At 37.4% G+C, this 26,165-nt stretch overlaps 1 protein-coding gene across 23 annotated transcripts in view; it reads right to left on the bottom strand.

The window, feature by feature from the left end:
• Inpp4b (inositol polyphosphate-4-phosphatase type II B) overlaps positions 1-26,165 on the bottom strand; it is a 752,337-nt gene that overhangs the window by 190,578 nt on the left and 535,594 nt on the right. For all 23 annotated transcript variants that reach the window (XM_031340451.1, XM_031340446.1, XM_031340450.1 and 20 more), the window contains 2 exons: positions 25,199-25,271; positions 13,553-13,700 (listed from right to left, as the gene is read on the bottom strand). In XM_031340451.1, coding sequence (XP_031196311.1) covers positions 13,553-13,700; positions 25,199-25,271 — 221 coding nt within the window. The remainder of the gene's footprint in view (positions 1-13,552; positions 13,701-25,198; positions 25,272-26,165) is intronic.

Below are 26,165 nucleotides of genomic sequence, written 5' to 3'. Positions count from 1 at the left end.
AAAACCTAATACCAATACTCCTAAAACTATACCACAGTGTAGAAACAGAAGGCAATCTACCCAATTTGTTCTATTAAGCTACAATTACTCTGATACCTAAACCACACAAAGACCCAACAAAGAAAGAGAACTTCAGACCAATTTCCCTTATAAATATCGATGCAAAAATACTCAATAAAATTCTCACAAATCAAATCCAAGAACACATGAAAATTATTATCCATCATGATCAAGTAGGCTTAATCCCAGGGATGCAGGAATGGTTCAATATACAGAAATCCTTCAATGTAATCCGCTATATAAACAAACTCAAAGGAAAAAAAAAAAACAATATGGTCATTTCATTAGATGCTGAGAAAGCATTTTAAAAAATCTAACATCCCTTCATGATAAAAGTCTTAGAAAGATTAGGAATTCAAGACCCCATACCTAAAATTAGTAAAAGCAATATACAGCAAACCAGTAGCCAACATCAAATTAAATAGAGAGAAAATTGAAGCAATCGCACTCAAATCAGAGAGTAGACAGGGTTGCCCACTCTCTCCATAGGAATAACAAAATACCTAGGATAGTAAAAACTATTCTCAGCTATAAAGGAACCTCTGGTGGAATCACCATCCCTGACCTTAAGCTGTACTACAGGGCAATTGTGATAAAAAACTGCATGGTATTGGTACAGAGACTGGCAGATACATCAATGGAATAGAGGTGAAGACCCAGAAATGAACCCACACACCTATGGTCACTTGATCTTTGACAAAGGAGGTAAAACCATCCAGTGGAAAAAAGACAGCATTTTCAATAGATGGTGCTGGCTCAACTGGTGGTCAGCATGTAGAAGAATGCAAATCGATCCATTCTTTTCTCCTAATGCAAAGCTCAAGTCCAAGTGGATCAAGTGTCTCCATATAAAACCAGATACACTGAAACTAATAGAAAAGAATGTGGAGAAGAGCCTAGAGCACATGGGCACAGGGAAAAATTTTCTGAATGAATTCCAATAGCATAAGCTCTAAGATCAAAAATTTTATGAGACCTCATAAAATTACAAAGCATCTGTAAGGCAAAGGACACTGTCAATAGGACAAAACAGCAACCAACAGATTGGGAAAAGGTCTTTACCAATCTTACATTGATAGAGGGCTAATATCCAATATATGCAAAGAACTCAAGAAGTTAGACTCCAGAGAACCAAATAACCCTATTAAAGATGGGGTACAGAGCTAAACAAAGAATTCTCAACAGAGGAATATCGAATGGCTGAAAAGCACCTAAAGAAATGTTCAACATCCTTAGTCATCAGGGAAATGCAAATCAAAACAACCCTGAGATTCTACCTCACACCAGTCAGAATGGCTAGGATCAAAAACTCAGGTGGCAGCAGGTGCTGGCAAGGTTGTGGAGAAAGAGGAACACTCCTTCATTGCTGGTGGGATTGCAAGCTGGTACAACCACTCTGAAAATCTGTTTAGTGGTTCCTCAGAAATTAGACATAATACTACTGGAGGACCCAGCTATACCACTTCTGGGCATATAACCAGAAGATGCTCCAACATGTAATAATGAAACATGCTCCACTATGCTCACAGTAGCCTTATTTATAATACCCAGAAGCTGGAAACAATCCAGATATCTCTCAACAGAGGAATGGATACAGAAAATGTAGTACATTTACACAATGGAGTACTGCTCAGCTATTAAAAACAATGAATTTTTGAAATTCTTAGGGAAATGGATGAATGTGGAGAAATCATCCTGAGTGAAGTAACCCAGTCACAAAAGAACAACATGGTATGCACTCACTGATAAGTGGACATTAGCCCAGAAGCTCAGATTATAATCCATAAACCACAAAAAACTCAAGAATGAGGAAGACCAAAGTGTGGATACTTCAACCTTTTTTAGAAGGGGGATGAAAATATGTATGGAAAGCGTTGCAGAGACAGAGTGTGGTGCAGAGAGTAATGAAAGACAATCCAGAGATTTCTCCACCTGGGGATCCTTCCTATATACAATCACCAAACCCAGACACTATCATGGATGCCAGAAAGTGCTGTCTTACAGGAGCCAGATATAGCTGTCTCCTGAGAGGTTCTGACAGTGCTGGACTAAATACAGAAGTGGAGGCTCACAGCCCTCCATTGGTCTTAGCAAAGGGTCCCCAATGAAGGAGCTAAGAAAGGACCCAATGAGCTGAAAGGGTTTGCAGTCCCATAGGAGGAACAACAATATGATCTACCCAGTACCCCGAGAGCTCCCAGGGACTAAACCACCAACAACAGAGTACACATGGTGGGACTCAGGACTCCAGTTGCATATGTAGCAGATGATGGCCTAGTCAGTCATCAATGGGAGCTAAAGCCCTTGGTCCTGTGATGGCTCTATGCTCCAAGGTAGGGGAATGCCAGGGCCATGAATTGAGAGATTGTGGGTTGGTGAGCAGGGGGAGGGGAAAGGAATAAGGGTTTTTTTTCAGAGGGGAAACCAGGAAAGGGGAAAACATTTGAAATGTAAATAAAGAAAATATCTAATAAAAAAAGAAAGCTAGAAGAGGGTGTTAATTGTTCTCCACAACCTGATAGGAAAGCCCTATTTCTGAAAATAACATTTACTTAGGTCATTGAGCACAGAGAAGTCAAGCTAGTGCGTAACTAGAAACTTTATCCCTACTGACTAGTGTTCATGGTTCTGGATATACTCTGCACCCGACTAGAGAAGAAATGTAATTATTAATATAACCCAACTACAAACTCTGCAACCTACAACAGCAATCCACTTGCAAGAGATACTAGTGCAATAGGGGTATAAATGTTATAGGAGTAACCAACAACTTTTTAAAAATTGAATTTAAGACCTATTCTTTGGAATGAAAACCACTGCTATAATGACCAAGAACATAGGGGGAAATCTCATATTGTTATTCTGCTAAAGGAACATAGCAATAAAATGATTTCTGATAATAAAAAATATAAATAAAAATAAAACTTGTGTGTCTTTTGTCTGGGAACTGAATGATCAAAGGCAGTCTAGAAACCTAGATTGGGATTAAATATTTCCAACATCATGTAATATATTTCATATTTTGAAATCAGCAACAACATGATTGAGCAAATGTCTCTATTGTAGGATGAAGTGTTCTTTGGGTAAATTTCCAAGAATGGTATAGTTGGACGTTGAGGTAGATTGATTCCATCTTTCTGATGAATTCTGATTTCCCTAGTGGCTGTATGAATTTATACTCCCAGCATCAATGTGGGTATTCCTCTTACTCCATATCCTCTCCAGCATGAGCTCTTACTTGTTTTGTTGATCTTAGCTACTCTGCAGGTATAAGATAAAAATCTCAAAGTAGGTTTGATCTATATTTCCCTGATAACTAAGGATGTCAATAATTTCTTTCCAGTGTTTTTCAGTCCTTCCAGTTTCTTCCTTGGAGAATTCTATTTATATCTATACCTGGTTTTTAAAATACTTTTTCTTGATATCTCATTTCTTGAGTTCTTTATATATTTTGGATATCAGTTTTCTATCAGATATGCACTTGGTAAGCACTCTTGCCCATGCTGTAGTCTACCATTTAGTCTGAATGACTATGTGCTTGGCCTTATAGAAGCTTTTCAGTTTCATGAGGTCCCATTTGTTAATTGTTAATATTGGTACAAGCTTTTTAAAAAGGATTTTAGCTGGGCCAGTAAGATAGTTCAGTGAGAGAGGCACCTGGCACCCAGCTTTAAGACCTCATTTTGATTCTGGAGATTCAAGTGTGGAAGGTGAGAAGAGACTCTGTGTTGTTGGCTGGCCTCTATACACATGCTATGGAAGTGCATGTGTGCCTCCACAGGTCACAAGCATGAATTAATATTAACAATAATGTGTAATTAAGTATTTTCGCTGCTGTGATACCTGTGGATTTCCCTTAATTACTCAGTGATGGTGGTAGGAATCAGGCAGAATCAGAAGGTAAAAAGAGCTACATTTTCAGTAGTACAGAAGACTCTCTAATAATCTCTAGGTCATAAAAATTCAAAATGTAAAATAAATAAAGCATTAAGACACTTATTAATACTTATACATTGAGAGTAAATATGGGATTCCAGGTACATGCAAGTGTGCATGTCCAAGAGCATGTGTGTATGTGGGTGAGTGTGCATGTGTCTATGTGTGTGAACATACACATGTGTGTAGGTACCTATGTATATGAATACATGGGCATGTGTATGTGCATAACTGTTGAGGCTAGAAAACAACCTGTGGTGTCATTGCTCAGGATACATCTACCATGTTGAGATGGGGACTCTCAGTAGCTTGGAGTTAGCTGATAGTCTAAGCTGGCTGGCCAGCAGACTCCAGGCATCCTCTTGTTTCTGCCTAGTCAACACTTGGATTTGAGAGTACATCACCGAACCCAGAGTATTTTACCAGGGTTCTTGGGATCAAATTCAAGTCTCCACTCCTACAAGGTAAGTGATTTATTGACTGCATAATCTCACTAGCTCAAAATTGGCTTTTTAATTACAACACAAAGATCACAACATATACACAATAACTTGAAATGGAATATATATATGTATGGTAAAAACGATTACAAATAATATTTGAAAAATAACATACTATATATGTTAAGATAACTTTTAATAGTAAAAAGAAACATTCTAGTTCTAATATTTTAATGGGTTTTTTGTTTGTTTGTTTGAGTGGTAGCTAAATGCATGGAAATATGTTTGAATTTTAAAGAATAAACTCCAGCATGAAGCTCTACAGTTTCAGAATGGCTATTCTAACTGAACAGAAGTCAACTGAGATAGATAGATAGGCTTTGAGTTTGTTTAATTTTGACGTGTAATTTTTAGTTGTACATCTTAAATAATAAGTTTACTTAAAATTTTTAATTAAAAGTAAATGATAACTATTTTGGATTTCATATTGATATGTTTCTTGTGTTCTTGTATATTGATAATCAACACATGGGTAAATATTCATCCATATAAGAAATAAAATATAAATGTCCTTTAACCAATGAGTTTATGATTTTCAAGCATAAGTGAAGGGAAACTCTTTTATGAAAAGTTGCCAGATACAAATAGGAAATAAGAAAGCAAGGCTATAAAATTCAAATAGAGTGCCTCAGCAGCTTAATGTCTAGTGTTTAAATCCTAACACACTAAAAATATTCAAAAGGGTATTTATCAAATGTTTACTATTAAATTATATTGTGTCATATAGCATTAGGACCATGGCTCAATAGTAATGTCATGTTGTGCAATGAGAAGACATGTTTTAGAGCACCAAAACCACAGAGAGGGTTGATTGGGCAGCAAACGCCTGACACTCAACTTTGGAGGGAGAAGGTGAAGACAGGCAGATCCCAGGAGCTCTCCAAACAACTAATATAGCCAAAATAGCACATTTTAGTCTCAGTGACAGACACCACATTAGAGAAAGATATCTAAAATTAACTTCTGCCTTCACATGTGCATGGTGGGCACACATACACAAGAATATCTATGCACTAAACACACAAAAGAAAAAAGACATAGGTTAAATTTTATAATACACATGCAAACATTGAAGCAACAGTTTATCTGTGCTTTAGCAAACAGTTCTATGATCGAATATGATGCAATTATTACAAACAAAATTTTAGGGAAATTTATTAGGGCTTGCAAATGCACATAAAATTCAGGGAAAGTGAATGTCATGTACAATATATCATACTTTTTAATATAATTTAAAGTATATGAAGATATAATGTGTGTGTGTGTGTGTGTGTGTGTGTGTGTGTGTGTGTGTGTCTGTGTGTGTGGTGTGTGGTGTGTGGTGTGTGTATCGGATTACATGACTTTGATGATGAGGCCATCTTTACTCAGCATAGTAGCTAAGCCGTGCTGGAAAACTACTGGCAGAAGGCATCAGCTAGATGATTGTTTCCCTGCCACCCCATAAACAATGAAGGGTGCATAAGAACTCTCAAAACTGCACATGCTCACTGAGGACTAGTGGAACAGCTGATGATCCCATGATTTCTGATGGACTTGCAGAATCAAGGTCAAGGAATTACAATGGGTAAGCATTTTGAGATTAAATGCAGTGACATATACTGGGATGCTATGACATTATCTAAAAGGGACAAGCAAAACCTATAAAGTCGCTGTGATTACAAGTTATGTCATAGCACAAGCCACCAGGTCATCAAAGATGCTACAAGGAACCAAGAACTGGATTCCTGTGTCCGTGGTGCATATGCACTATACACAGCAAGTCCATCACACACAGATACATTTCCTTGGGGTAAATACAGGAGAATGTCAACTTCTAAAGGATTACATAAGTGTGTGTGTGAGTGTGAAAATCATAACAAGAGAGAAGGATGCTGCTGATTTAAGAGCTGGGACAAAGGAGGAGATCAAAGGAGAAAAGGAAAGGGGGAAAGTAACTGATTCTATTTTGATGAAAATTTATTATGTGTTATTTATGTGTACAGATATATGTAGGTATCCACATGTAACTTATAAATTACATGAAGTTAAATACTAAGGAATTCTTTTTCTTCTGTAAAATGAAAGAAATAAAGGATAAAGGGTTGATAATTTCCCTAAAATGAAAGAAATAAAATATCTAGAATAAGGTCGAGAAACTAAACTTTGAATAGATATTCATATTTTCATGAATAAACTAGAATAAAATAGATATTTTCATGAATAAACTAGAGAAATGGTGCTACTATTGGTTGTCAGGCCTAAACACTCTGTAAGAGGAGTACGTTTTGTGTTTTAACTTTATTTTGCCATAAAGTCAATTAGCATTTTCAATTTATAATATAGAAACAGCACTACTGATATGCTAGTATATTTCTTTCCGTGTGCTTTTAAATATACTTACCAAAACTAAGACGATATATTTAACTGGTTATTAGACTACACTTTATTTAATGTCAAATTGCCAAATTATAGATACATTTACAACATAAAACAGGTGCTGGACATATAGATCTGTGGTAGAATATTTTGCCTGGATTGTGTGAGGCTCCAGGTTCTTTTTGCTAGTACTAAACATCCTCACAAAGCTACATTTTAAAATATATCTCAGATGAGAAAGGAAATTTAAACTTGATGCCAAAGGGGTCATGTTGGCCCCAGAGACAGAAATCTGCTTACCACATCCGGCTTTTGAAGTTGAGATTAATACAGAATTTACAGACCTGGTTTTTCCTTCTGCTGGGAGAATTTAGGGTGACTTTTTAACCCCTTTTTTCTTGCTCTAATTTAGACATATGTTCTTCTCATGAAAAACATTCATTATATACTTCATATTTGAAATTACATTTCCAGGAACAAATGTTCCAAAATCACTGAACCTGAAATAAATCCCATGTTCCCTGCATGCAGTAAATGGCCGATGGCTCAGGCTTTATGCTTGTTGAGGTTTTTGGAGCTAAATCACAGTATAAAATTCAAAGTGCCAGGCTATGAAAACTCTTCACTGTCAGTTCAAAAGCTCTTAGATTTGAATCTGAACTCAGAAGATGCTACTGCTCAGGCCAGTTGGAGTGTGTTCCCAAAGGATTTAAGCTCTGTCATGGCTGTAAGACTTTGTGTATGTACAATCTTAAATTTAATAAAAATGGTTCAGACTGAGTCCAAATGTCACACTCACTGTGAGATGAACAGCAAGAGTGGTTTTTGATGGCAGCTGCAGGCAAGGAGAGATACTGTGAATGAATGATGTGAAATCACTGCTGAGCCATTCATTACATCCCTGCCAGCAACATCTAAACTCTGTCAGGATCGGCTGCAGAGAATATGGTCTCCCCTCATTTACACCATAAGGATGCATTATGCAAACCGGCAAACAGTGAACACGTGTGGCCCTGCAAACATCCCTGGACTAGCTTACAAATGTATGTCAAATTCAGATACTTAAAAGTCAGTGACTGTTAGAAACAGATTTGATCCTGCATAATTAGCATTATGTTAACCATGTCCTTCCACTGCTATTGTCTTTCAAAAGTAAACTCACAGTCAAACTTGAAGAACCTATGGGTTTCTGTTATGCAAATTCTCGATATAACTGTATTTATTGAGTTATATTTTTAAAATATCTATCACTGTCTGATTGTGTATGTCTTCCTAGCTGCTATCTTTCTGTCTATCTGGATACCAAGCTCTGTCCAACAGGACTCATAAAATACACAATACAATAAGTAACTTTTCATTAAAAGTAAAGTGATACTTTTAATGTGTGTGTGACTTTTATAGTGAGTTTTAGTTAAAACTCACAGAATAGTTATGCAGGTCTTAACTAATAATATAAGTGGCAATCATATAAAGTGACCCAGGTAACATTTCTTAAATTCCTTGATCTTTTCCTTAATTATTCTCTAAACATAGTGATAAAATGTTTTATAAATAGTTGCAAGTACTGAAGGATGGCATTCTGTGATGTTCCAGCCTTCAAGAAGCTTGAGAAGAATGCATTTGACCCTGGGCTTGGAGAAGACAAGCAGGGAAGGAGTGTACTGAAATCTGAATGAAGGCAGGAGAAATACTGCTCAACAAAAGCTTCCAGGGTCGTGCTATGCCTGGGAGACTCTACACTCACAAGAAAGATGTTTTAAAAATTTCTTATATTGTTCATTTATATTTTGTGTGTGTGTTCATGTGTATGCATGCATGTGTGGGTATAGTTGCACACACACACACACACATGTGTGGAGGTCCAGGGTTAATTGTGTATCTTTGTCTACTCTCATTTAATCCAGAGCTCAGCAGTTATGCTAGGCTTTCTGTCTAACTAGTTCCAGGCATCCTCTTGCCTCCATTTCCCACCACTGAGGTGAAGAACATTATACATTGACCTCTTTATATGTGTGCATGGGATCCAAACCTAAGCCCTCAGGCTTACATGGTAAATGCTGCACTAAGTCATTTCCTCAGCCCCTGATAATTTAATTGTTATGTTCTCTAGTAATTTGATGTGCATGCATACTTTTATATAAAAGTGTAATAAAATAGACAGTTTTCATTTAACCTATTTTCTCAGTTGGACATCCTACATCTTCAAGCAGGTTTCTCAAGAAATCTTTGTGTGTAGATTTTATAAGACCTTACATGTTTAAGCATGTTATCTTCATCACCTTCATTCATAAGAAACTTCATAACTTTGATCTAAATAATAATGTGAGGTCACAGACTTCTTCTCTCAGACATCACAGACCACGGTTGCATTGGCTCTGGACACACAATCCCGCAAAGCAGTGTAGGGCTAGCCTGTTTCAGCATGCACAGCAAGAAACAAAACTGTAGACTCTCAGGGACCCGTGTTCGTTTGTCTGCAAACTTTCTCACACACAGTGTTCCCTAAGAATATTTAACATCATTTAGTTCTAACTCTCTGCAATTCCCACACCATTTGTGTGTTTGTAATTTACCCCCTGTACCTTGGCCTAGCATGGAGGAATAGAGCATCACAGTTGTCCTCCAAGTGTCTAACTTGATGCTCAGGGGCGTCTTCTCTGCTTGGCACTGTGGGTTTAATGTGGCTTTTGTAGCTTTGCATCTCAATGTTGCTTCTATCGTCAGGCCCCTCCCCTTTTTCCCTTCCCATGGTCTTTTCTTAGGGGACTGCAGACTGCTTCCTAGTGACCTTATCTCCTCGCATTGTAACAATGGCGGCTTCACTTTTCTATGATATCCTGTTTCCCTTTTGAATCTTCTGATATTTTTCTTTTTCTTTAAAACATTTTAAAGATTCATTGTTGAATTTTTAACAAGTTCTAACAATAGGTGATTTATATAGAAATGGTACCAATGTAGCAAAACTTTTACAAAGCAAGGCTCTAGCCTGCTTCACTGTCCTTATGCAGTTATCCAAAATCTATCAGGTTTTGAACAGTTCAGTTTCCTAATATTGAAATATGATTTTCTACTATGAAAAATCCCAATCCTAGGTCTAGCACCAGCCTTGAGACTACATCCATACTTTCGACCAGCCTTGTGTATATGGAAAGTGTATGCTTTGGAAAGTGAAGTGCTTTGGAAGTGTATATGCTATGGAAAGTGAAGATGCAGCAAAAGACAGTGTCAGAAAAGGAGTATGCACTGAGATTGTAAAGGGAAAAAAGAAGACAACTGTGGGACAATGGACCTTGCCAGGAACCTTGTATAGAGAGATGGCTTAACGGTTAAGAACACTGACTGCTCTTCTGAAGGTCCTGAGTTCAAATGCCAGCAACCATATAGTGGCTCACAACCATCTGTAATGAGATCTGACACCCTCTTCTGGTGTGTCTGAAGACAGCGACAGTGTACTTACATATAATGATAAATAAATCTTAAAAAAAAAAAAAAGATTTAGTGGGTCTGAAACCCTGGTATCCAGTTACCCACCTAAGATGGTAGCAACCTCCCTACTAGATTCCTGGCCCAGAACACATGCCCACACTCCTCCACGTTGATCACCAAGTCCAGAACAGAGTTCTCCATGCTTGTGAGGTATCTAGAGGCCCTAAGAGTTTAGCCAATAAGCTTCCTTTCTCAGACATTTCTCCCTGCAAAAGGTATTTAATCTCTGGGCCATCCTGAAAAGTTGGTATGCATCCATTTTCCATGATGAACAGGCGATAAATGGTATGGATAAACACGGACTCTCTCTTCCATTTAAAGCTGCTGTGAGGAGCATGTAGATTGCCTTTGCCTACCAAGGAATTGCCTAAATCTCTCTGTGCTGCCAGACAACCACTGCCAAGCTAAAGACAATAGCCAATGTGCTAAGCCAGAGCTCCCATTTTCCTGGCCCTGGGCTCATCATTGCCCTCAGCCAGTTTCCAACTCTTCTTGACCCAGCGACACCTGGGTGTCCAAGAGCTTCATCATGGCCTATGGACCCAAACACTTCACTCCCAACTTCTCTTTGCAGTTTTCCAGCAGTGACTGGAAGTATGGGAGTCAAGGAACCCCAACTTTAGTTTCCTGGATCTTAGACTGCACTTTTCCATCCTCTGAGTGGTGCTTGGCACAGCCCAGCCCCGGACAACAGAGGCACAATGGGGAGTTTCACCTCCCCAGCAGCCATGCCCAGAACCCCAGGAATGGAGCTAAAAGCAGTCTGGCTTGCAGCACACAAACTCAACAGATTCCTTGTTCCCTCATCACTGTTGTTTCTGGTTTTCTACTAGTGAATACAGCTAGGAAGAACAGTATTTGGGGAGTGACAGCAGATAGAAGGCAAAGGTTGGAGACAGGAGCAGGTATGAGGCAGGGGAGCAGCTCTTTGACCTAGGGTATGTTTTGGGTAGACAAAAGGAGATATTAGTGTCTTTCTTTTTACACATTTCCACTCACTAGCTTGTTGTATTATAAAGTGAAGTGGTATGATTGACCCTTCAAGTAAGCTTTTAAGTCCTCAAATTTCTCTAAAATAAGTTATATCAAGTATGGAATGTAGCACAATTATATATTCGTATGAGAATAAATTTCTATGTGTTGTGAAATACCTTCATTGTCCAGTTTCTGTGACTTCAGCTATTTTCCTGTGGTTTGGAGACTAAGTTGGATGGAGTCCCTTAGTTGGAATTTTGAGGGTTATGTCTAGTCATTGGCTCTTATATGTGTTTCACTGGGGAAATCTTTGTACTTCCCAGCTGAGTGATGGTTCGGGTCCTGCCTTGTACATCTGTGGCATGAGGCCGTCTCCCTAGTACATATATGCAGCTGTGTCTTTCATAGTCTATGTAGATTCCTGGCTGTGATAAATCTTTTCTTGGCCCAAATCTATCAGTGTAAGCTGATTTCTGCATCCTGGTTTTCCTCAATAATCCACCCTAAATGCTCATCTCTCTGTTTTCCTTTCAACCATTGTTTTTATGGACCTATACCAGTCTAAGTCCAAGACACTTCTCAATTTTTCATGCATTTCAGTTCCTGTTAATACTTTTCCTTTTTTGATAAACAATATCTGTGTATTGACTCCTAGCTTAACCAATTTTTCCAGTACAGTACCCACCCTTCTGTGGTGCCCTTTCTGGAATAGATCAATTTGGAAACTCTGGGTACTTCACAGTCTACAAAATGGCATGATACCATTAGTCATAGATGTATGGTTGTTGGCACAAAAGCAGGAATCAAAACACAGGACATTTCACTCTCTATTGTATATTTCAGTAATAATAGAATTATATAACTATAAAACACTGCCAGCTATCTGAGATTTGGGGCCTTAAAGGTGTTTCTTATGGTACAGTATTTTGCATTTTTGAAGTCATTACAGGCTCATTTAAAAGGCAGAGAAATGGATTATCTAATTAGTCATGGTTCAGAGATTCTCTTACAAACCAATAAACTCACAAATCCTCCTATGTTATTATAGAAATTGATTTGGGTTTCCTTGTTAAAAAATATTTTCAATTAACATATTTTATCAGTTATCTTAAATGGTTTTTAAATCAACAAGTGTTTTAAAGCCTTGCTAAGTTTGTCTAGAGATGAAGCTTCTCTTCTTTAATTCAAATAGGAGCCAAAGAACGAGTAATCCTAAACTGATGAGGTAAAGCCATGGGTCAGAGCTTGTCATAGTAGTTCACTACAAAGCTTTGCATATGAAATGTAACCCAAGATACAAAATAACATCAGACATGCAATTGTGTGTGTGGTGTGTTGTACTCCTGCATTTGCACACATATAGAGTGCAGATGAGAAAAAGATCTATTCTTGCTGTCTTCTTCAGTCACCTCTACCTTTTCTTCAGAGACAGAATTTCTTTCAGAATCTGGAACTTCAACACTTAGTGAGCAGGGATGGCCAGCAAGATCCATAGATAATTCTGGCACTGCCTCCCCATTAGTGAGATTACAGTTTGTGCCACCTGCTTGGTTTTCTTTTTAACGTGGACACTGGGGACTACATTGAGGTCCTTCTGCTTTCACAAAAATCACTTAAACTGTCTGCAGAACCCCATAGTTTTAAATGTAAGATTATCTATATTGGAAACAGTAAAAGTAAAACTGAAGAGGTAGTTGAAGTCAATTTTAACTATGTCTAGATAGATGGATAGATAGATGGTAGATAGGTAGATAGACAGACAGACAGATAGATAGATAGATAGATAGATAGATAGATAGATAGATAGATAGATAGATAGATAGATAGAGATGAGAGAGGATGGGGAGAGATATGCATATCAAGAATGTTAAGGTCCCCTCATTAGGTTGCATGAGTTTGCAGGCTCTAAGAACTCAAGATTACTGTGCACTGTACAGCCACTGAGCATCTTAATTTGGACCAGACTTATTTCAAGTGATCCAGAGCCTTGGAGGACCACTGCTCACCAGACTAGGCAGTGAAGGTCGAGATTATCTTGTGAACATATGTGATGAAAAACCCCGGAATGGTAGTCATTAACAAGTGTGTGAGGTAATGTATGTGTTATTTACTCAATGTGATCATTTCTTAATTTGCATATTTTAAAACCATCACATGCAGTACATGTTAAATATCTTTAATACAGCACACAAATGAAATGACATGAGGAAATGTGAAAGATGATTAATTTGTCTTACCTGCATAAGTCTTCTTTTATGTGAAGGGAAATCAATTCCTTAGGAATATGGAAAGAAAGGATGCTTTCTGACATCTGCTCACGGATTCGCATCCACTTATTGTCAGATGTGGGGAATCTATATAGTTTACACACAGGATTCCTTAACACTGGGCATGGAAAAAGAAAAGGCAGTAGGTAAATTATTTCCAAGTGAAAATCAGTCAAAAAACCATCAATCAGAGAAATGTTTTGTTTACCATTTAATAAATAAAATACTGCTTATCAGACTCCATTAGTGAATTTGGATTCTTAAGAATTGTATATGTTTTACATCATAACATTATATTTTGGTATTAGCTTCTGAAACTCACACCTTTTGTGGAATTTGATAAGTATACCTAAAATTTCAATTAGGTAATATAACTATGGTATTTTTTCACTACCTATTCATTCCTTTTCCTTTAAATGTTTTATGAAAAATATACCCCTATAAATATAGATGAAAATGCAAGTACATACACATAAAATACACTTTGGAGCACATCTATGAGCCTTCTCTGATTATTCTTACTTTATGTTTTTAAATAAGTGGCAATATACATGTTCATGATAAATACTTATAAAATTCTTTTTCTAAAGGCCCTATTGGTAAAATTTTTCATATATCAGAAAGGTTTACTTCTTTAGCTTAAGATCTATTAAATTCAATATAATACATATCTTAAAATATCAATAAGTCAATATCACTTTCTAGAACCGCACCCCCCCAAGCCAATGTATTATCAGAAGCAAATCCTTGACACTGGGAAGAACTATTTAGTGTAGGTAGCCAGTGTTTAAAGAACATCTATTTAAAAATTAAGAATTTAAAAATTAAATATAAAAATTCTTAATTTTTAAAGTTTAAAAATTTTTAATTTAAAGTTTAATTTAAGTTTAAAATTTAATTTAAGTTTAAAAATTTTTAAGTTTAAACATTAAGAATACAGCATAATGGTTAGACATTAACATTATACTTGATACTTCTATATGAATTTCAAACTCAGCACATTCCCAAATCATACACTTATGGGCAGGGTTCTCTTCCAATTTATACTGGACAATGATACCATTATGACACTTATACACAAAAGCTTAATGGGCAGCAAAACATCAAATATGACCAGTCAGCTAAGTATCTAGAGTAAGTTGACTCCAGCTTACCAATAAAGCTGATTAAAATAATTAATTGAAGTGAATTTATCAGAATTTAAGAAATTTTGAGCACACAGCACATGGATCAAATACTCTTGGCATAATATGGGAAAGATCTTTCAAACCTTTAAAATTCAATGAAAATACCATATCTCATTTGCTACTTGAGAAAGATTTTTTTAAAAAAAGACTTTCCTGAGCATTGTAATGAGAATATTCACACTCATGCTCTATAACCACCTATTCTCAGAGACTCTGAAAGTTATCCTTATGAATATGTATATAACTTACCAAAAGCTTTACTGCAACTACCATTACTCTGTGTGCATGGGGTATGTGTTAAATGTGCGTGTGTGGGTAATAAGTAAACCTGTGCATGTGCTCTCAGAGCCCGGAAGAGGACATCAGGTATCCTATTCTATCACTCACTACCATATTTGATGGAGACAGTGTCTCTAACTCACAATAAGTTAGGGGGAAGTAAGACCCTAGCAATTCTATTTCTCCTCCTGCTGCCCAGTGCTGGCCATGCAGAGACATGGCTATACCTCTCCTTGTATGTGAATGCTGGAGTCTGAACTCAGGTTCTCATGCTTGCACAGTGAGTTGTATTCTTATACATTGACATAGCTCTGCATTCTCCAAATATCTCATTTCAAATCAACAAATTCAAGCCTTCTAAAATACTTCTATACCCAGAACAAGAATTAGACAGAAGGCTGACTTTCTACCAAGCTAAGTCACAAAGCACCTGCATCTTTCTAGCATAATGAGAAAATAACTTAAAATCTAGAAATGCGTGCTCAAAGAGATTATTGTTTAGATAGTGTCATGATTACTTTAAATGTTATCAATCTGATTATATCACAAATACTTGTAGTTTACTATATTTTTCATCTGAAAGAAGAATGTGAAAATTTATATCTAGAAACTACATGATCTCATTCATTATTGAAGTAAGAGTATTTCAGAGATTAAAAAAAAATTCTATCACATTTATTAGCCTATCTCTAAGACTTAGAAAAGAAAAAAAGAAATATGTACTGAATTCAATGAAAGGTCACTCAGGTTTAATTGCACCTGGCAAAATCTTATAAATTCTTATACACATACTGAGTTTAGAAATGTGATGTATCTTTTTCTTTGTTATAAAACAAAACCTCGACATTTGAAATGTCTAAAAGATTTCCTAGTAATGTATGAAAATGTTAATCACTTAGTTATTATATAACCACTTCATGTGCTTCAAACTTCTCCTCTTGGAATTACAAAGCTGTCTCACATACACAAAGGATCCTTGGATATTTCTTGCCCTTTAAAAATCAGCAATTACTTTTTTCATAAAGTTTAGATTTTGAGTTCTGTAAGAAAACAAAGAAAAACTCCCAACTGTGTCTATTGAGCAATAAACAAGTCCTTCATCTTTTGAACTTTTCTGTTTCAGTTTCTTTCATTTCAACGTTCTTCATGTTTTCTAAATACAAACCTATGTTGAAAAAATTTTAAGCAGAAAACAGGCCATTTTGATTACTGAGCAGTAGAGAAAGTCTCCTCTGACCATTATGCACACATCATCCAGAGTCAACAGAGATGCTGGATGGTGATGGAGGAACCTCGTAACAACAACAACAACAACAACAACAAGATATGCATGCACATACACTCACACATAAACACATACACATATACACACACATGCACATGAACATACACATGCACCACATACACAAACACATGCATACAACACAAACACACAAATATACACCAAATACATATACAACACATACTTGCAGTATACACACAAACATATACATACAAACATATACACATACATGCCAAAACCACAGGCATTTAAAGACATATATACAAACACACAACTTGGACATGCACAAACATGACACACACATACATATACACACAACACACACATATATATATAAACACATCCCACACTCATATATATGAACACACACAAACACACATACAGTACATACAATACACATATACACACAATTATACATACAAACACACAGAAAACCATATTTGCACAAACACACAGAAAACACATATACACACAAATACATGTAACACATGGGCAAACACATACTATGCACACAGTACACATATACACAAACACACATGGAACATACTCAGACAAGTCACTCCTGAAAGAAAACTACTCCATGAATGTCTCACACAAATACACAGACACACATACACACACACACACACACACACACACACTCACACACACACACAATTCTGGCAAGTCACTCATGAAAGAGAACTCCATGAATTTTCCTATCTACCTTATAGAGTTGGGTGCTGAAATTTGAGACTCAGGTTTCCCAAAACAAAATCAAACTATATATTTGCCAATTTCAGAACACTGATGTAATGTGGTATGTTTTACATCTGGAATGTCTCTCAAAGTCTCTCTTAAAGACTAGGTTTCCAGCCTGTGGTCCTGTGGAAAGATGGCAAAATCATTGATGGTACGTCTTGAAAACTCTCAGTCACATCTCTCTGTTTCTCTGCTTTCTGGCTTTAAGGAGTTGAGTCACTTCACTCCATCATATACTCCTCACTATAATGTTCTGTCTTTCCACAGGCCCAATAATATTGCAGCCAATTGAGTATGCCAAAGTAGAGCCCTCAGTTCAGTTGCTCAGATGTTTTGTCACAGGGACAGGAAGCCAACTACCGATCACATGACAAGATCCTCTTTGCAATTCAACTTAATTCAACACCTTTCCTTTATGATATTACATATCAGGCAAGGACACCTCATATGATGGATCATGAGCTTGAGCCTAGCCCTCTGCTTAGAAAAGAAAGCAAGGTGATAGTTGCATCAGACATTCACAGTGGACCCAAACACTGAATGTGTCTACCAACTCTTATTTTCATCCGTTCTACAAGCACTAGATGTATAAATGAATGCATGACTATGGCCTGGAACTCTGAATTTCTATTATGCCTCTTGTTTATGTGTTTTTGGCTATGCAACAGGCTTACACCCTTAATAATAGTGTACAATGTATAAGCCCCTCAAGGCATGTGAGTAGCTAGGACCCTCTCTCGAGGACCTCCAACCACCAGGTTCCACTCACAAAATATTCTAACTGCCATAATGGCTCAACCCAGCCCCTCCTTTACAGAGTAAAAATCCCAAACTCTGGACTTAAAATTCTATCAATCCTTTCAGTTCCTGGGCTCATTCCATGCTCTATACTTGAAACCCCACCAATACCCAACCTGCAAATCTCCACCTTGGAAAGCTCTACCTCCCACCCCAAGAAACTCTATACAGAGCCTGGGTTCTGCTCAGCTCTCTGCTACTTCTGGCCCAAGCAGAGGTAGTCATCTTCCTGGGTTTTTCCTTTCCAAAAAATGTCTTGTGTAAGACTTGTTGGATGGTGTGACTTTGAGATCTTTTCCTTGGCTCCAGACTGCCAGGATACCTTTTCTTTCAGAGCTGTAACACTTTGGGGAAAACCTTTCCCTGCCTGAACCCTGGGGCAAAGCTGTAACACTTGCAGTGGGGAAATATTTCCCACACCCTAGAGCAGAGGCGTCATGCTTCCATTGTGAAAGCTTTTCCTCTTAGAGCTGTAACCCTTACACAGCACCTAATAAGAGACACATTTCTGTAGTGGGTTTGGCCTAATGCTGTTTGTATTCTAATGTTAATTTGGGTACCCCAAACTGCTCACACAAGTGTCTGCACATATTTTCTGGGAATCTACCCCCAATTGGTTCTGATTGGTACATAAAAGTGCCTACAGCCAATAACTGGGAAGGACAGATAGAGGTAGGTTTTTGGAATTTCCCAAGTTTGGACCCAGGAGAGAAGAGGAAGAAGAGGGATGTCCACTGTGCCATGAGTATGGAGGAAAGGAGGGTTGCCATTTTAGAGAGGAATGCAGGACAGAGAGGCATGGTTGCCATGTGAAGAGGCCAGAGAATGCAGCCCAGAGCAGCCAAAATGGAACACAGAACTTAGTAAGTAATAACTCTAGATTAACCACATGGAGATTAGCCAGTGGCCCTGCTATTGAGCTTTATAAGGTATATTAAAATTAAAGGCTGTGTGTGTGTCTTTCATTAGGAAATACAAACCCACCACTGGGATTACTTAATCAAAAAATGTTGCTATGTTTACGTGTACGTGTATGTGTGCATGCTTGTGCTCATATGCATCCTGTATATGCTGGTGCCTGTGGAGGCTGGAAAATGGTGTTGGCTACCCTGCAACTGTAGCTATGAGCAGTTGTGAGATGCCTGGTATGGGTACTAAGAACCAAACTCTGCAAGAACAGCAAATGCTCTAAACTGCTAAGCTGTCTTTCCAATCCTGCATGGGTCATTTTTAAAGACCATCTTATATGTATTCTCATTTCCATGCTTATTATGCTTTTTCCAAAGCAAAGGTTAAAAACACCATATGACAGATTCCACCTGGAGAAAAGCTCTTGACCTGTTTTGCACTAAGCCATGTTTTTTGATACCTTAATGAGTGCCATTCTAAACAGGTCCAGATCTCAACTGATACACTACTCCCTTGAGGTCCAGCCTCAGTAAAGCACAAGAGCAGGGAGTAAATTGAAGATTTCTGTCATTTTAGCATCTCTATTCAAATGTCTGTATCATTTCTCTCAGACTCTGAAACAGGAGTGTGCTAAAAGGTGGCATGCCACCTGCTTTTCCTGGGATTCATCAATTATGAAAGCCAAGCTTTGACAGTTTTGAGTAATTCAAAGTGAAGATGCCAAGGAAATGTTCAACAAAACCAAGACAGATAACATGTAAAAACTGACTATTTCAACAACCTGGGGCAAAAATAAAGAAAAAAGAAAAAAGAAAAAATCAGAATCATCAGAGGTGCTTGCATCCTCATATCTCTTCCTGGAAATAAAGGATGTGGGGTTATGGGTGGGATAGCTGGATTGTAAAGTGTGACCCAAGGTCCAAAGGATTGCCAGAAAGCACATTGTGTTCTCTTAATATATTTCTCCAGGGGAAGTACCTCTGTGCTCATCCTGACTTCCCTCCTGTGTCTCAGGGGCAGGGTAAGATGATTTATGTAAATAGGATCTGAATTCACTGGTTTGGGATCTTCCAAAATGAATACATTACTTTTCTGTGGAAACTTCATAGGAATCCATTCATTCTGTACTCTCAATCATACAGTTGTTTGATGGCTTTGTTTTTTCAGCTGATTGTACAGATCCTGCCTCCTCTGTAAATGGTGTCCTGTATTATTAAGGTAGGTCTTTGTAATTCAGTTAGATACCAAGTGGTCCTCAAAATTATCTTAGATTTATACATATCTGAAAATTAACTCAGTTCTTTTTAGATTGGACAAGAACTGAACAATCTATACAGAGTAACAGAAACACTGACAAGCAGGGAAAGTAAGAAAAATGAAAGCTGAAAAAGAGGAACAGAGAATGAGACAGACACCTTTTTGTGGAGGACACCACAAGTACATGGCTCACACCATCAACTTAGCAGGGTACATGGGGGACAGGGGCATGTCACAGACACTGAAGCAGCAGTCATGGAGCCTGTATGGGTCTGAGCTAGGTCCTCTGACCTTATGTTATGGTTCTGTTGTCTGATGTTCTCATGGAACTCCTAACGTGGGAGTGGGGGCTATCTCTTATTCTTCTGCCTGCTTTTAGGACATCTTTCCCCTTACTAATTGCTATATCCAGCCTTGATATGAGTATATGTGCCTAGTCTTGTTATAATTTGTTGTGTCATGTTTGATTAATATCCCTAGGAGGGCTGCTCTTTTCTAAAGGGAAATGAAGGAGTACATCTGGAGCAGAATGGGGGAGATGAGGAGGGACTTGGAGGAGGTGAAGGAGGGAAACTGCCATCAGGGAGAAGAAAATAAAAGAAAAACAAACAACATAGTAATACCATTTTAATAAAAGGCAACATGTATGATATAAATTCTTCAAAGATTAAGTTCATAGAACTGGAGATGGATCAGTGATTAAGAGTAATTATCCACACTTCACAGCTGCCTATAACTCCAATTCCAGGGAATCCAATGTTTCTGTTCTTTGCAGTCACCTGTACCAAGTACATATATCCATACACAGATATATGCATATGAATATATTTTTTAAACTTAATGATAAAACTTAATTCTCAAGAAATCCATAGTGACGTTTCTCTAGATACACTATGGCATCTAAATTGTGTGGCCATCTTTGGTTCTAAGTTGAGTTAAAGAACATTGCTTCACTCATCAAGGATTCTTGGTCTTTCAATTGTTGATTCAAGGTCAAGAACAATAGAAAACTATAACAGTCACCATTATAAAGAATAAACAAAATAAACTATTCCAATAATAACACTTGGTAAATGTTGTATACAGAATTTGGATTTAGACCTTGTGTGGCCAGAAAATGGGTATTTTTCAGCTCTGTCCATTCTGTGAAGTCAAGGCAGGATGCAACTGGAAAAACTAAAAGGTAATTCACATTTTAGATGGAGAAAGATAGTTATTTATTAGTATGCCTCTGGTCAAAGCATTTATCTGTCTCAAATGATAGGCCCACCCCTTTTCTACTAGTTTCAGTTAGCATTCCTATAAAATCAACTGAATTAACTTTTTTCTCCAAGAAGTCTTCCTTAGTGTCTACGACTTCTTCCTTCCAATGTTCTAATTTGTACTACATGTACTACATGTGCACCATGATTGCTAGTATACAACTGTTAGTATACAGTTAGTGTACTGTCTGTTTAGATGTCATAAGTGTCTTCTAATGGTCCTTTTGTAAAATGAGTGACCCTCTGGTAGTGTTAATAGGAGACAATAACAAATTTAACAAATGAGACATCTTTGAAGATCCTTTTGTCACTGAAGACTGCAGACATTGACTCCAAAGAAAATAGGAAACTCTAGTTTCTGGCCTCTTTCCCTTCTCCTGCTCCTTCTTGACTCATTGTAAGCCATTTGCTCCATAATGTGTTCCCACCATGTGTCAGTCAAGTCAGAGACCCAGTACAAATGATGCTACTTGACCTTGGACTACAAACTCCAAATCTATAAGTCAAAATTACCTTTCTCTTTATAATTCATTGCTTCATGTAATTGGTCACAATACTGGGAATCTTATAATCTGCTGCATGATAGCATGGGATAGGAGCCACCTCCGCAGGCTAAGGAAGAGTGGGCAGGTTGTTGGTTCCCTCCCTGTATCTGCTCCAGTGCTTAAGGTGCATTCCACAGAAATACAACTCACATGTGTCCAACATCACTTTCCTCATGAGGTAAGAAGGGACAGCACTAACGATTGTGTTGTTTGAGATGAGAAGACAAGCAAAACAGGACAAAACAAAAGGCCTTGCTTATTAAAGCACCCAGCTTCAGAATAGTGGGAAATTAACTATGGCTGAGGGTGTTCTGTATATCTTTACACAACATCCTTCTACTCAGACAATACTATCTTTTTTCCTTGATTATCTAACTTTATCTAAGGCAGACAAGAGAGGAGATAAACAAAGCACAGAATTGAAGCATTTAAAAGCATTCACAAGATGGTACCACTGATCACATGAAATCCACCTTTCTTATGAATCTGATTAACAACATAAATATATTAGCACACGCTAATTGAAAATAGCTGGAGGATCCTGGAATTCGAGGTGCATATTTATTGCATGGGATGCAATCAGCTCTTGATGACCAAAGCAGGAAGCTGAGAGATCACATCTTTAACCAAATGGGAAGCATAGTGAAATGGAAGGACCTTCAGTCTATAAACTCTCAGATCCAACTCTCAGCCATGTATGCCTTCCAGCAAGGCTTAAAACAGCAAAGGACAAACACACCTGACAGGTGACAAGAACTTTGAGGGAAGTAAAGGGTCAGTGAGAAGGGATGAGCAAGAAAGGACATTGAGGGTGAATATGGTCAAAGTATAAGATATGTGAAAGGATGCTGTAGTAAAAAACCATTACTTTGTAAATAATTAAAAGAAAAGGAATAAAATCCAGTGCTTTAAGTCAAAATAGCCCCAAGTTTTATAATTACAGAGTAATAGTTATACAGACATAGATCATTTTAACTAGTATAAAAACAATATCACTGACATAAAATAGTGTTATTGCATAATTGACAAGGTAGCAGTTTTAGTTCTGGGTAAAAAAGGAAGAATGGAGAGCTGACTTTTGGTTGGAATTCATGAGCATGCAGAATGAACAGGGTGAGTATGTTTACAGACATAAAGCATCCTGAGATATGGATAGAGTCTTAGTGAGTAGACTACTACTCCAGTGTTCTGTGGTTCTGTGCAGTACAATTACATTCTAAAGAAACACGTAAAATAGAAAAATGCTGAAAGTTGAACTTGCCTATAACTTGCTTATGGGTAAGCTGAGGGCACAGGCAAAAGGATTTTGAGTCCTGGGATAGCCTGGGCTACAGAGCAAGGCCTTGTCTCAAAACACACACACACACACACACACACACACACACACACACACACTACATTGTGATTTTCAAAGACATTTATATTATTCAAAACTTAAATGCAATTATCTGATATCTGAAGCATAAGATCTAGAAAAATATGGGCCAAGCTGTTATCAATTTCCTATTGTATTCTGGATCTTAAGTGTCTTACACATTTGAGAGTAAGGAATGCATTGCTGATTCAAGTGCTCTCTACTTATTCTCGCGACCCCTAAGCATCTTGCCACTCTAAGCACCTTCTATTTCCATGTGTGTCATCACTGGCTAATGGCCATCCTTATCGTAAGAAAGCTAGTCTTTGGTGCCTGACAGGTCCATAGTGTTGCCCACTGCTGTCACGTTTCTTGCCATGATGACAATGGACTGAACCTCAGACACTGTAAGCCATCCCCAATTAAATGTTTTCCTTAATAAGATTTGCCTTGGTCATGGTGTCTCTTCACAATACTTCTTTGTGCTCTAAGTTAATCGCCCCTACTTTCTATTTCCCAAGGAAATTCAACTTTCTTATTATGACTGTGCTTGAAATAGAAATAAAGAAACACAGTGGGTAGGTTAAATGAGAAATGTTATCCATAGGCTAAAGTATCAGAACACTCTGTCCTTACTCCTTAGTTGCATTTGTGATGCTTATGGACCTTTGGGGAGGTAGAGCCTTGCTGGAAGGCATACATGGCTGAGAGTTGGATCTGAGAGTTTATAGACTGAAGGTCCTTCCATTTCACTATGCTTCCCATTTGGTTAAAGATGTGATCTCTCAGCTTCCTGCTTTGGTCATCAAGAGCTGATTGCTGCCATGTGACCCTTGGCACACAACAAGACTCGTGATGGACTCTTACCTTTCTGGAACTATAAGCCCAAATGAAATTTCCCCTAAGTTGCTTCTGATTATAATATTTTACCACAGCAATGAAAAGGAGCCAACATTTTTCCAACTTTATTGTATGAATTATATAATTATAAAATCAAATTATAGCTTCACAAATTCTTGCTGTGGCTTCTAGTGTTCTGTTTTCTCATTCAGCTAAGGTGCTTGCAGGACTGTTTGAGTGACCTATAAGCTCCACCTTGAGCTTTCTCTGCTCCCTTCAGATCCCAAGATTCCCAACACATACTTTCACCTTTGCATTGTCATAAACAAGCTAGGAAAGGGAGAAGACCTTTATGCAAATGGTTTTTGCATCTTACAATAGATAAGTGAATTTCCTGAATTGTGAATAATACCTCTAGAGATATAAATGGAAGATTGTAGATATGACATTCTCTTCCACTCAGTAAGGACTCCATAACTCACTCCAAACTGCCAAGTTCCATAGAATACATTAGTGCAAAGCCCAGAGAAGAATGCCAATAGTTCCTTTCCTCTAAAGATTAAAATTCCCACAGGGGGATTCAACAGATTCCTGCCAAAGCTGCTGAGTTAGATAGACAAATAAATAAAGGACAGGCAGAGAGGCACGTAGGCCAAAGTCATGAGTATCTTGTTAGGTAGGTAGGTAGCTTGGTTTTTGGTTTTTTGTTGTTGTTGTTGTTGTTGTTGTTGTTGTTTATTTTTTTTTATCTGAACAATGAACTTCTTATTTAAGATCTAGTACTTAGTCTGGGGTTTAAAAATTTGAAAACTCTAACCTTTAGGACATTAACTGAACTGGCCTTATCCTCCCTAATGTAAGGTAACTGAAAAGAAGCTGTTGACATATTTATTACCTTCTTCAAATCCCTTGAGGTTACCTGGATTAAGATATTTAAAACTATATTTAGAATTGAATGTAAAGTTACTCTCAAGCCTGTCTCCTCCATGAAAAGAGAAAATTAATAATCCATTATGTTCAGCTCCCTCAAGCATAGAGCAAACTAATACTCAGAACTGTGTTTGAGAAAACACTGCCCGAGTTCAATATCATAGATTTCATAATAAATTAAAAGTTATCTTCACATAGCATTAACACAAGTATCTAAGATTGAGTTACGTACCTGCATTCATAAAAGGGAGGTTTTCCTTCCCGCTCAGACTTTCTGGTGCTGTGGATTCATATACTAGTGCACACTGGAACATAGTAGAAAAAAATTAATCTTACTTTAACATATAAAATGAGAGATAAAATTATTTACTTTTGTTTGCAGCAACATGAGTCTTCATATTTGGTTTCAAGAGTTTTATACAAATATTTTAAAATGGTTTCTAGCTTCATCTTGACTGCATTGCTTACATAAATCATGACTATTTACTCATGTTTATATGTAATATATTTGGACTAATTATAGGGTACATGTCAGCTTTAGTTAAAGGGCACTCATAGAATAACTTAAAAAAGGAAAATGATTATCCCTCAAGCACAAAAATAAAATTTACATCCTTAAGAAAGTAAGCCATGCTAAGGATCCAAATATGTGTATTCCTTTCACATTGGTGAGTTTCAGCATATCTTTATCTAGATTTTAAGTAAAGGAAACACTTAAATAAAACAAAAGTATATTGAAAAATCCCATTTACAGGACAAACGTATTCTGTCTCTAGTAAAATGATGTAAGTCCTCATTCATTTTAAATAATAAAGATAATTATAAAATAATTATAAATTAAAATATAAAATATAATCCCTGATATTATTAATGATATTCTGTTATGCTTTCAGACCAGAGTCTAGCATAACTATCTTCTGAGGGGCTTCATCCAGCAACTGCTGGAAAAAGACACAAAGACCCACAGCCAAAAAATAGGCAGAGCTCTGGGAGTCTGATGGAAGGAGCCTGAGTAAGGATTTAGGAAGCTAGAGGGATCAAGGACACTGTAAAAAGACCTAGAGAGTAAAAGATCCTGGACTCATGGGGACTCACAGAGACTGAACCACTAACTAAAGAGTATGCATGGGCTGGACTTAGGGCCCTTAACACAGATGTAGCAGATGAGAAACTTGATCTTCATGTGGGTCTCCTAGCAG

The sequence above is a fragment of the Mastomys coucha genome, unplaced genomic scaffold (genome assembly GCF_008632895.1).
Source record: "Mastomys coucha isolate ucsf_1 unplaced genomic scaffold, UCSF_Mcou_1 pScaffold22, whole genome shotgun sequence".
Classification (NCBI taxonomy): domain Eukaryota; kingdom Metazoa; phylum Chordata; class Mammalia; order Rodentia; family Muridae; genus Mastomys; species Mastomys coucha.
The sequence above is the reverse complement of the archived record's forward strand: the minus strand, read 5'-3'. Positions and strand labels throughout refer to the sequence as shown.